This window comes from Molothrus ater, chromosome 7, assembly GCF_012460135.2.
Source record: "Molothrus ater isolate BHLD 08-10-18 breed brown headed cowbird chromosome 7, BPBGC_Mater_1.1, whole genome shotgun sequence".
NCBI classification, from domain to species: domain Eukaryota; kingdom Metazoa; phylum Chordata; class Aves; order Passeriformes; family Icteridae; genus Molothrus; species Molothrus ater.
In genome coordinates, this window is record NC_050484.2 from 26,754,272 (window position 1) to 26,767,623 (window position 13,352).

At 40.6% G+C, this 13,352-nt stretch overlaps 1 protein-coding gene across 1 annotated transcript in view; it reads right to left on the reverse strand.

Annotated features, from left to right (window-relative positions):
* Positions 1-13,352, reverse strand: part of CLASP1 (cytoplasmic linker associated protein 1) — a 170,684-nt gene that overhangs the window by 83,471 nt on the left and 73,861 nt on the right. Inside the window, exons 9-16 of the mRNA XM_054515484.1 lie at positions 6,827-6,979; positions 5,792-5,865; positions 5,041-5,133; positions 3,556-3,701; positions 2,678-2,813; positions 1,874-1,944; positions 866-925; positions 83-160 (exon numbers count right to left, since the gene is read on the reverse strand). Of these exons, the coding sequence (XP_054371459.1) occupies positions 83-160; positions 866-925; positions 1,874-1,944; positions 2,678-2,813; positions 3,556-3,701; positions 5,041-5,133; positions 5,792-5,865; positions 6,827-6,979 (811 nt within the window). The remainder of the gene's footprint in view (positions 1-82; positions 161-865; positions 926-1,873; positions 1,945-2,677; positions 2,814-3,555; positions 3,702-5,040; positions 5,134-5,791; positions 5,866-6,826; positions 6,980-13,352) is intronic.

A 13,352-nucleotide genomic window follows, 5' to 3' on the forward strand; every position in this document is an offset into this window, starting at 1 on the left:
TCAACTATTCAGTATCACTGACTCATAAAACAGGGACAAAGAAGGGGAGGAAGAAGAGACACCAACAACAGCTTCCACTTACTTTCTTGCCTCTATCCTAGCTTCAGAGTCTGCATCATGAATTCCCTTCTTTATTGTTTCAGCCAACACTGATATGTGTCTGAAATAAGAAAGAAAATATTATCCAGCAGTTCAGAAAGACATGCCACACTTATAAAGAAATGACTAATTTGATTTTGCCTTGGTTTCTGAGAACAAACAGTTCACTACATCCTTTCATTGCAATCAAGGATCTTTTGTGCCCTTTATTTATTTATTCTTACAAGTCAGTTTTATTTCATCTACACTGCTGTCTAGGAAACAGCAAGCAGCATCCTTCACAGACCTTTACTTAACTATCCAAACTGCCTTGATTCTAGAACAGTCTTCTAACCCCTAAATAGTCTTGTGCACTCTAGGGCTAAGCCTCTCTTTGCACAATTACTTCAACTGGTCACTAGTCTGAAGTAATGTAGACGTCTCAGAAGCTCCTGATAAGACATGCAGCAGACTTCACCTCACCATCTCACTTCAGGGTGCAAAAGGAGAAAAAAATTGTTAAACAAAAGTTATTGAGTTCAGGGATTTGCTCAGCCAGGTTTTCCAAGGCTGGCATAGGAGACATACTCACCAGACTCTGACAGAACTACAGAACAAACAGTGTATGTGCATACGTGTTGGTTTTGGGTGGCAAAAACATCTCTACTACAGCTACCTAATATGATCTTCTCTTCTAAATGATCCTTTCTCCAGAATGACCCAGGAAATTATCTCCTTCTCCCCAGATAAGTAGGAGAGAACAAACTCACTTGTATTCAGAACTTACCTTTCTAAGGAGTGTGTTTGCCACTCCTGCAACAGCAAGTCTAAAAATTCAAAGCAGCGCCTGAGAAAAGAGAGAAGAAATGCTGAGTTTAAGTCAATTGGGGCACACTGGCTTTGATATACCTGACTGTGAAAAACAGCCATGTTTGCTTAGGAAGTGTTTTGGGATGTCAAAATTCAGTATTAACCCTAATAAAAATATCAACAGCTCTAAAATCATTAATAAACAGTCAGAAGTATTAATTGGAGGCAGCTTGCTACAGGGAAGTGTGAAGAGAGGAATTGCCATAAAACAATCCTGGAAGCTTCCTTTTTCATTAAACAGGATAAGGCCCAGGAGATTGACACTGACACTCTGTACCTCTTAGTCCAGGCTTCACACAGAAACCTCACAGTTTGCCTCACGTGGGGAGAGACCTTCCCACTTTACTCTCCCTTCCTCACTTCAAGAACCTTAAGGCACAAGTGTGCTGAAATGTGTTCAAGGTTTGTCCAAAATACAGCAACCAAAAAGCCCTTCCTTTTGTCCAACTCAAAGAGAGCCAGTTAATGCATAAGGAGGAGACAAGAGTCTCCCAGTGAGGTAGTGGACTGAAGCACTTAGATTCCAAGTGCAGAAAGGATCATTAGACCATTCAGTCCAACTTCCCTTCCAGATGATGTTTTCCTGTAAGACTGATTTACTGTCTCAAAGAAAACAAGCCAGAAGTGGGGAATAGGAACTTGTCTGTAAAAATGCCAAAATAATATGTTGTTATAACAACATGTAAGGACAACAATTAATTTAAAAAACATTTCTTCTTGTGGAAAAATGCCTTTTCCTCTCTGCAGTGATGCAGTTTGTGCAGGATAGCTGACTTTGAATTTGAACTCAAATCAAGGACAAGAATGAGATTCATGTTACAATAAGTGTTTGCAACCCTTTTCACAAATAACAACAAATACATTCACATTTTCAGAAAGCATCTATTTACTAGGAAAAACCAGTAAATGCAAACTAAATTCTCACCTTCTAACTGCAACAGACTTGGAGGTACAATTACTGGTTATGATGGGTATTAACCGAGGGATGTGCGTGTGCTGGAAGTAAAGAAACAAGAACAGGAAGAAATATTTACACAACAATTCCACAGAATGAAAGACCATCTCTTTCAGCCACCTGAGCCCAGTTCTCAGATCCTTATTGTTGCTCAGTGCTTAAAAATGGAACTGCGAGATAAAGGAACACTAACAGATATGGGCAGATTTTTAATATCAAAAATACTTTACAACTTATCAGCTAAAACACCTTTAACAAATACTTGATTTTCTTCTATAATGACACTCTCTAGTGAGTCAAGTAGCTGAAGTCACTGCAGGAGGATCTGAACTGCCAATGGTGACAATTTTAGAGACATTTGGCTACCTACGGCTTACCCAATGAATCACTAGGCAGAAGTCACCACTGTGAACTAAGACTTTTGAGAAACATGGACTGTCTGTGAGGTATTTTAGAACATAATGAAGAGGATGAGTCTGTGCTGCAAGGCTGGTCTAACACCCTTTCAAAGAAAAATGTTTGCTCAGCTCTTAGAGAGATGGAAATATCTTGCCCTGCAAAAAGAAACATTTCCCCTACTATCTTGGCAGAGCTTAACAAGCATCATCTGCACAAGGCTGCAGAACATCTGAAACAGGCAAACCCAGCACTATCAGAAAAGTAGATTAGGCATGAATCTTATTTTTATTGCAGCAGCATTCATATTTCATATTTCATCAGAAACACTGCAGCGTTTGGAAATTATAAAACTGTTCTCTTTTGATGTATACTTACTCGAATGATTAATCTAACTGCTACAACACCAGAAGTGGCCATGACTTTGGCACTATTTGGAATTAGGTTAAAAATTGTTGGCATGATGGCTTCTGCCCCATGGTCAAACTTGTTTCCCAGAACTGATGACAAATGTCTGAAACACAGAATGAAGTCATGCTGGTAAGTGAGCTGAAGATAAAGCAAGTCATACTTGTACAGAACATGTGACATAAGCACATCTGACATCTCAATCTTTGCAACTGTCACCTCCTCTCCAACTCTAAAGGACAGATAACACCATGTTTCAAAAAACAGTTCCTTTCCTTTCATTTCAAACTTGTGTCCTGTATTCATCTGAACCCTGAGAAACAGTAAGGTCAGCATAAAATAAAGTAACTAGCATAGCTAAAAATTTATTATCAAACAAATGGGATCAAGGTGATAGAATATTTTTTGTTAGTTTATATTACAACTTTTCTGAAGCTCTCTATTAAAAAAAAAAAAAACAAAAAACATGTCAGAAACACTGCAGCACACTTTTTCTTGAAGTATTTCACAAAGGACAGACCATTGGAAATAAAAACTAGCTCTATCTGAACCCTGAACAAATGTTTATGAACAAAACATAAACATTTCCAGCTTTATTGTTCAGTGCTTCCCTACTTGTGCTTGCTCATTCATTCTGTGCATCCCACATCAGCATTATTTAGTATTTAGGAACACAGCTTGGCAGAATTATAATTAGTGGCCTACATGATGGAGTTCCAAACAGATGCAGACAAATCATATTCTAGCTTTAACTATTTAGCACTAGCTGCATCCTAATTGTGTTTTAACCAATGCCTGTTCCTTTTCTTCTACATCCCATTTTAAACACACACAGAAAATAAACTCACCCCAAGGTGATACAAGCCTCTCTGACAACCTGAGAGCGCAGGTCTTTAGCAGATAATTTAAATGCTCCATCCAAAAGTCTTAAGTGCTGGAAGAAGTTATCATATTCTGCAGCTCCAGCCAAAAGTAAGGAGCGGATCTTTTTCAACTGTTAGGAGTATAAAAGAAATCAGTGACTGTTAATGAGCAGCAAATAAAAGGACAGCTCAAGACCAATACCTGGTTCCAGGTTTCTTTGTGCAATTATTCATCTACATGCATTGAGGAAGTTGATTCTTGATGTCCAAGCAATTTTATTATTTCCTATCTTATATGCAACCCATGGTTAGCTAACATACTAAGTACAATAAGCTAAACATCCTTGCTAACTTAAAGAAATCCAGAAGTGTTGCATTCAGCTATTCAAATTGTATCATTAATAACCCAAACAATATTTTTTTTAAACTAAAAGGTATATTAAACATTCCCCTTTGCTCTCTTATTTACAGCAGCTTCTAATGTTTAGGTAATCTCACAGCTGACTCTTGTGTTTAAGCGATATCTAGACTTAAAGGGCATGGTTCACACTCAGGCCCGGGTAATAATGACTTATACCCAGAATGTGTCCATTGACTTCATTAAAACAGTTATCTGGCTCTAGCAGAAGGGGAACCTTAACCCCATCAAAATGGGAAATTTCCTATTAATATTACAGGGACCACCATCTCACCCTACAGACAATCCTCTGACACCTTCACAGGCCCTCCCATGCACCAGTGCATCAGCACATGGGCTCAATTTCAGCTCCCTGTTACTCAGTACAGAAATCAAATTTAACAGAAGTAAGCTGAATCAGCCCAGTGTGCCACTCAGATCTGTAATACAGTGTCTGACAGACATAGCAAAGCTGCTACACCAGTGATGAAAGTCTACTGTGTAGACAAGACTGTGCATCTATTTGTATCATGAAAACACAGCTCACCTCAGTAAATAGTATTTGGTCTTGACATGCATATAACATCCAATTTTCCACTTCCACACTTCCCACAGTCATATTTATTTATTCAAAACTTAAGTGTGTAGATTGTTGCTGAATTACTTTACACCTTCCTTTTGCAGAAGTATAAATAAGTTCTCTCTAAGCAAAGTAATTTTCTGCCTTATCAGGTAAGTTTTAAAATATTCTGAGTAAGACTTGACATTTTGATTTTAGCACCTGCTAGCAAATTTCTAGCTTTGAACCTGGATTTGCTGTACAACTTCCAGTTCAACCTGATGCTGTCTCAACAGACTCTTGTATACCAAAGAGCAATTTCCCTCACAAATGTGGCTTAAATTCAGTCTCACAAGGAAACATTTCCCTCAAGTTTGGTGGAACATAACAGGTGCTCACCACTAAAACTGCATTCCAGCCTTAGTCCGAGGTTTTCTCAGTACCCTCAGTGGGATTAAGCTCAGTGTAGAAAAAGCTTCTATTAATAGAGATCCTATCTAAATTCACTACTTACCGCAGAAACTCTCTGTTCCCAGTCATGTTTATCGTCTGATAGGATCTCTCTGATCTTGTTTATGGATTCCTCAAGATCCCGGCTGGAATAAATCTACAAATTGAAATACAGAGTAGCACCATAATGCAGGATTTACTCCATAAAATCAGATTATTTCCCAACTCATGCTTATGTCCTTTGCACCTCAATGCTTAAACATCATGTGCTAGCCTTGGACACAACTGACTTCGCGCAATGCACGGAATTTATACCCATTGCCTGCAACTAAAAATTTAAAAATTATCACAAGATGATTAAATGATCGTATTGCATTATTTTACTATAGTTTCACAATTTTAAGCAACATTCCTGCAGCTACTAGTGGCTATATTAGTCAAAACCTATAGAAGATCATGAGTAGACACATGTGCTGTTCAGCAGTCCCAAATATAAAGCTCCAGTGAAGGAGAGGGGATACATGATGCATCTCAGCTATCCAGCTAAATCAGCAAACATGCAGTTTTCACACTCACAACAGCAGTGCTTCCTGAGACACAAGTCACATTAAAGCTTTCAGTTCCCAGAGGGTTTCACATAAACTACTAGCACACCCCACTATTTAAAACCTGCCTCCCTTCAACTTCTAACCTGCTTTCCCCTTAAAGATTTGCCAACATCATAATGAAGCACAATTCACCAGTGATTAGCATGAGATCCTATATCCACCCTCTGCTTTTTAGTACAGCATGGTTTAACAGTTAACTCTACTTACCTGAACTGTAGGGACATCTTCAAATGCCTTAATGAAGTCTTCTTCATCCACAGCACCTGCCCCCTCTTTGGCTGCTGACACACAAATGAAACAGCCTTTTCAATCTTGTTATCAACAAGAGAATCAATTAAGAAACCACCAGCTATCAAGGCACTTAATCAGGAGAAAGTTCACCACCCATGCAGCCTGGGAGTGCTGCAGATGTAATGAAAGCAGAGGCAGGGAAATTCAGTGCCAGGCACTGGTGAGGCATTCATGGCATCCTTCAACTCACAGGCACACAGAGCACATTAGGGAAGTCATTACAGTAGTCACTCAACAGTTAGGGGACACAGTCTGAAAGATGAAAGGGAATACTTACTTTAATTATATGGGAGACTTTATTTTAAAGGATTTAATCCCATGTATAATAGATGAAGGTGGAGATCTGACAGGTGCACAAACAGGCGAACGATAAGGAAGATAAACAGTCTCTGGAATACTAATCAGATTAGAGACTGCCTGATATAGGGAACTTTCTCCCTTTCCCTAGGACACATATAAAATTAGAGCTACATGTAAAATAATTGCTAACATTCAGAATGACTGATCAGTATCCTTTTTGCACCTTCATTACCAGAAATGCCCAAAGGTCTTAAAAGAAAGCCAGTGTGTCAGGTTTAGACTGCATGGGCTGAAGTGTGCCTATATAGTTTATGTAGCTATAAGCAGCCCCAGTTCAGATAGAGTTGAAACTACAAAGAAAAAAATCTACACACTGGAGCACCAACATGATTTACTCACAACCCTCAGTGCACAACCACACAGGTGCAACCTCTCACAAAATGCAAAACAAATTATGGGGATGTGGGGATTACTTGGAGATTCATCCTACCAGACTGGTTGTGGCATGCAGAGAACACAGACATAATGACTGCATAAGGAAAAATTTGACACTGGATTCTGGGGGCCAGTCTGGAAGTGCTTGCAAGAAGCTCAGTATAAACACTGTAAATACTTCACAGGCACATCAATTTATACAGGCTTTTGGCTTACTTGAAGACTTGGAGCCCAGAGGTGCAGAGCCAAGTCTGCGGGTGGTGCCCATCCCAACTCTGCGTGAGTTTGCAGGGGCCTTTGAAGATGTAGAGGAGCTGGCTGAGGAAGGTCTGTTCCCATCCACGGAGTCTTCATCATCAAAAATTTTATCTGCCAAAAAAACCACACTCAGCTGTAAGACCAATGAAGCAAAGAGATGTCCCAAGGAACATGCCTGTGTTATGGCAAACATGCTACATTTTCCAGCCTGCTCTGCCAGCTCCCATCTCAGCAGCGTCCTCACGCTAAAATCCAGTTAGTCATGGAATGCCTCCAGCTCACTGAACCCAATCCTTCACTGCTGCAGCCACTATGTTATAAACCATTCAATGAATGCATTCAGATGACAAGAATGAACTTCAAATCTACAGCAAAAAGATGCAAGCTCCAGAAAATACTTGGGGTGTTGACAGTCTGCAGCTCTCACATTTGTGTCTCCAAGAGCTCTTTTGACACAGACTGTAGTGAAACTAAGACCACAAGCAAATCCAAGATCCAGCAGCAACTGTCTGCATCAGACCAAGGATAAACAGTCACCCAGGAAAGTTCACATGGCAACACCCATGTTGTTGATGAACCACAGACCATTAATCACAGACCCATCTGGAGCTACAAATCCCCTTTAACTCTTTAACACCAGAGATTCCTTACAAGGAAATACGAAAAGTTTCCTCAAATTCATAAAAACATCATTATAAGGTGCATTAAACCCTATAGAACATTCTGTGTACATCCAACTTCAGCCTCTACCACCAAACATGATCATAAATTAACTAAAAATTAATTACAGCTGCTTTGATTCTCAGTCAAGGTTACTTCAATTCCAAAGGACTGCTTATATTGCAGTTTTACACAGATTAGCTAATTCACTTGAAAAAACAGCCTTAGGTTGAAAGGTGACAAAGCAGTTGGGCAGCTGATATAGATGGAACACGTAATTATTGAGGCCAGAAAGCCAGCTCAGCCCCCATCACTCAGCTTCTCCACAGGAACACTTCATTGAAGATTTGAGATCAGCTTCATGCCCATCCCTCTCCAGCAGCCCAAGGTACACACTCACTCTCCACCAGATTAGGAACATTTCCTTCACAATTTGCACTTGGCAAAAAGTCAAGCAGGTGCTTTAATCCATCCCTGCTCAGGAAAGCATCTGGGAACTTCTAGTAACAAATACAGGCTCCTAGTGAGACACTAATGAGTGAAATTTAATACAGGCTGAGCTTTCTGAAAGTAAAAAAATAACTTGATAACAGTACAGGCATAGTCTTGGGGAGGCAAAAGAACAGGAAGAAAAGCCTGTTTTGTTCTCAGCTCAACCACCTTCAGTTTTCTCTGCTCTAAGTGGCACTGGCTTATTAGCAGCTGGACACAGGAGAACTATCACAGATCATCTAAAAACCTACACACCCCATTTCTGATGTGCAGCAGGGCACATGATGCCATACACCAATCACAACTCGATATTGGCATAGCAGGTACACAAAAGCATCCAAAAAGTGAAAACAGGTGGACAAGGACATATCTTCATTTTGATGTTTAAGATGTCTTGAAATATGGGAAAGGGCTAGGGGAAAAAAACAACTCTAAAGGAAAGGGGTAAAATAATAACTGGTGTTCTATTCCTGTTATTGTACTGTTGTTCAGGAAAAAGTGAACAAGGCAAAAGTGAAAAGAACTTAGATAAATTTCAGGTCACACAGATGAAGAGAATATAAACCACAATTAGGATGTGGACTGTCTCTTTAACACGGTGCCTGAAGGCAGCCATGGAGACCATGCTATCTCCCTATTGACACCAGTCTTGTTCTGACAAATGTAATTCAAAACTAATTTGAAAAGAGCTTAGGGAACAATCATGAAAATGATTAAAGGATTAGAAAATATGTTTTTAATTCAATTAAATGAAAATTCTCTGCAAGAGATTGTTTAGTCTAGCCAGATTCCTAATAAGTTGCTTGATTATGTTCTGTGTTAACACAGCTACTGAAGATTTATTAACACAGTTTTCCAATGTGATTTAATAATATTGTTTCTCACCTAATAGAAAAACATACAACAAGGTAACTGGCAGAGGTTAAAAACAAATTAAATTCCGAGTTGCCTTTTTCCCTCTCTTCCCCCTGCTCCCCCCTCCATTTTTTTCAATAATCACAGGGCTGACCCTCTGTGAGGTTAGGAGGTGCATCACCCAGTGAATTCTACCATAGGCAGTTCCTAAAAAAGGAAAACTGAATTTTTTTCCCCCCAAAAGACACAGTCTAGTTCAAACAGGAATTATTTCAAAAACACTACTTGGTGTGAGTTGCACCAAGGTCAGAGCAGATCAAAATAGGCTTTAAAATGTGTAATCTCTGAAGCCTCTAGGACAAGGTTTAAGTGATTCAGAAAGACTTGGACAGCCATTCAATCCAAAAACTTCAAGCAAAACTTGTTCCAGGTAAAATTATTTCAAAAGCTCCTGTATAAATATTTAGCAAACTATCATTTGACATGTGTGTATTAACAGCCAGGAGCAAGTTGGTCATATTCGAAACAAAAGGTACTTTTAGTGGTTCATAGCCTCTTTCATCAGGTAATAAAATTCTCCATCAGCTGCATTTCAGACTATCTGGATGCAGCCTTAGTTAACTCACTTCCTCTTCTATATGCATTTTTAAAGCCTCAGCCCACTGAAGGGAGAAGAGGGTGTGGTTTCCTATTTCATATAATAAATCAAAACTAAAAAAAATCCAGATATTAAAAGCATTGCACTCCTGTAGTATTTTAGCAACTAAATAGACTATAATTTCTTTCTAAAACAGGCTTTTCTGAGCATTAGCAAAAAACACAACACTCCAAAAATCAAACCAGCCCACCCACAGTTCTGGGGATGACTGGATTACAATCACATCTTCCTGCTCGTTAAGTCTGCAAACTAAGCATTACATATTTATCAAACCAGAAAACCCCTTCAATAACCCAACAGCATTTTCTCATCTGAGCAGTGCAGAATGACAGCACCACATTCAGAACTGCACATCAAGTCTGCCAGCAGCACGTGTGCAGAACAGAAAGAGAAACAAAGAACAGAAAGGAACCTGGACACAGGAGTACAGAAAAGAACAGAAAACCAAGCTACTATACATTATTGTTACAAAACCCTTTTTTTTCTTTGCCACCCATTGATTCCTGATCATAATAATCATTTGAACCAGGATCATATTTTTCATCATATCTGCAAATGGCAAATTCAGCACGGGTGTAACTCTCAGGACACCAGCTGAGGTGCACTGAAGCAGAATCGGTGCCCCACTCTAACATTAAATTACCATTGACATTCTCCCATCACAAGACACCCCAGTGCTCTTTTATAAGGACCTTACAGTACTCTCTGTCAAAGACATGCCCTTATAAAAGAGGCCTTTGTCTGCTCGCCACTCTGCTGTCTCAGAGACAGAGAGAAGACAATCTGCTTTACGTTTTTCAATTCCTTTACATTATTTAAGAAGAAGAGAAAATTGCTTACAAGTACATATCCTTCTGCAAATAAGCTTCCTCAACATTCCTTCATATTTTCCATAGCGTGCCCAGATGTAAGAGTGCTTCACGGAGCGCTGCGGCTTTCAGTCCACAACATAATCAATCCTTGCCCCTCGGATTCATTAAGCATGCTGTCTTCACACGTGGATTTAAACAGCCATGGCCTCTGTCCTCTCTCTCTACGGCTGCAGATCTGCACAATTCTTATTAGCAACACCCATTTCAGCCCAGGAAACTTGGGTTCACTTCTAGGGAGGAAATTCCCTACTAGCGAGGGGAAGCCAGGACAAATAATCCGGGATGAAGATGAGCTGAGTGTGCCTGGCTCGGTTGCCTTGCACTAGGAGCCAGCCTGACTTTATCCCCTGGGAAGCGCTAACAGGAGCATCTCAACAGCTGTCATCATTTGTCCATGACGAATAAATTTAGTCATTATTCATTTTAAAACGTAACCCCTTCAGGTCTGGGCAAGGTGAAAAGTGGGGACAAGAAGCTGCTACTCAGGAACCATGGTAAACAAGGGCCAGCACTTCCCTTGCCTGTACCACCAGCCTGGGACCTTTTAAAGCAGAGCCTCCAATGTCCTTTCCAATGAAAAAAAGATGTTTTCTGGCTTTTAAAAATTTTAGGATGTCAGATTCAAATCTTTTAGTTATTTGTTTGTAAGCTTTAGAGAAGACAGATACTCTGTAGTGATGACAGACTGGGAAGAGAGCTTTCCATCATATCTGTTCCTCACAAAGATGCCCTACTATGGTCTTCAGATTCTACTCTGTAAAGGACTAAACTTGTCCTGGGCCCACTGTGCCCACTCATCATCTGTTCCATTTCCAAGCAACAGAGCAGCTGAAACAGGCAGGATGGGTACCTCTTGCATGAATCACCTGCAACACTCTCAGAAGAATCCCTCTTTTGGGTGCAGATGGAAGTGGACAATACCAGAGGAACCTGCCTCCCACCATTCCTATGGCATGCTCCACCAGGAGCAGACAGGTAGCTGCTAAAGCTGACAAACATTACAGCACTTCCAGATTCCATGCTCAATCCCCACTAGGTGGACAAAGCCCAGCGCCCTGAAGATCTGAGAGCCCTTTACAAGCCAAGAACACACACCAGCAGAACTACCAATGCCAAAGGAAACAGGGTGTGTTCCTCTTTAATCCTTTCTGCCAGTCACAAGTCCATGAGCACTGGACCATATTTTTGAGACAGACACCCTTTTGACATCTCAGCTCATGCCCTCCCCCCAGGGCAGCATCTGGCACCCCCATCTCCAGCTGTGACTTCTGTTGTCACCCTCTGTTGGGTGTCCAAGCGAGACAGCTTCAGCTGAGGTTAGAAGCCTTTTCCCATTAGCACGCATGAAATCCAGGCATGGGTTAGCTGCAAGGCTGTCCGACTCCAACACGGGTGTTGTAGAGGTTTCTCCATGAAAATGAGTTATAAACCCACTAAAGATAAAGAGACATGCATATGGCCCTCAGCAGGATTAAGTGTTTTAAAACAAAGGAGTGGCAGCTACAGGCAGAAGTCCATGGGCACAGCACATCATTAAGGTTTCCTGCTTGGCCATCTCCCAGTGTCCCAGCTGCTCTCCCTGGCCCCAGACACAGCTCCTCCTTCCCACTCTCCACACCAGGCAGTGTTTTGCACCTAAAAAGCCACCCACTTGGCCTCAGTGACCCTGGTCAGTCCTGCCAATGCCACCTGCCCCTCTCTCTCCCATCATATCCAGTTATCCCAGCTTGACCCAGTCACCAGCTCCAGTCCCAGCCCACCCCTGCTGCTGCCTTCTGGCACCATGTGCTGAACCACCTCATCTCTTTCACAACTGGCTTTGAAGTGGAGTCCCAAAAACCTGACTTCAGCATGAACTGCTCCAGGGGCTGAACAATGATAAGGACATGCATATCACCCAGTACCTTGGCTTTTTTTCTCTTATCTCACATATATCACCCTATTTAAACTACAATCCACATTATTATGGGTGGGAGTTTTTCTGAATAAGGTTTCAACAATGCAAGTCTAGTCAATGTATTTATGGCAATAATATATACAATAAACAACACAGCTGCCATCAGCCACAGGTAAGGTGGTGCTTAGAGACTCAGGCCAAGAATGTCAGGCAAGGCAGGTGCAAAATGCTTTTTGCTTTAATAATTCTTAAACACCACATGCTTTTTATTAATCCCAAATGCTTCCATTTTCCCTCCTTAGCAAGGAAAGCCATCATCTTGTTTGCTGCCTCATTCTGTCTAATCACTACCTAATGAATCTAATAGGTCTTCAACTTTCTCATCACAAAGGAAATGAAAAATCCTCAAAGAAGTAGCACCTGGAATTGTCTTCTGCTCCAAATACATTGTATTTACATAAGCTATTGTTCTAATACACAGACTGCTTAGACCCAAGCACCCAACGACAGCAATTTCACAGTATTCATGCCTGCCATCCCTCTGTAAGCAGAAGAACATTTAGGCATAGAAATAATTTAAAAAGCACATTCCTGTCTAGTGAGGAACCCTATATTTATTAAACCCATATCAGTATGGTAAAATTGACTTTACCAAACTGGTATGAGGAAATTGTTGCACACGTTGACCTGACCACATCCAACCCCAGACTAGGCAGACACAAATATGGAAAGTAAATTCCAACTTCCATCTCCAAGAATAAGCAACAGCCCAGCAACATCCAAAATCTGCTCTCAGGGACTGGCCTGGTAAGTCAAACAAAATCATCCTTCAGAAGACTGATCTGAAATCATGCAACTTATGATGATATAAGTTACTTTTCTGAGGGACATTAAAATTTTCAATCCTGGAATTAGATGACTCCAATTTAAGATGTAGCCATGATGGATGGCTGCGGGCATGGTTGAGAACAAGAGTTTTAAAGACTTGAAAACAAGAGACAAATTAAAAGGATGTAATGAGCCTGTTTACTTCAAAACAGAACTTTTTTT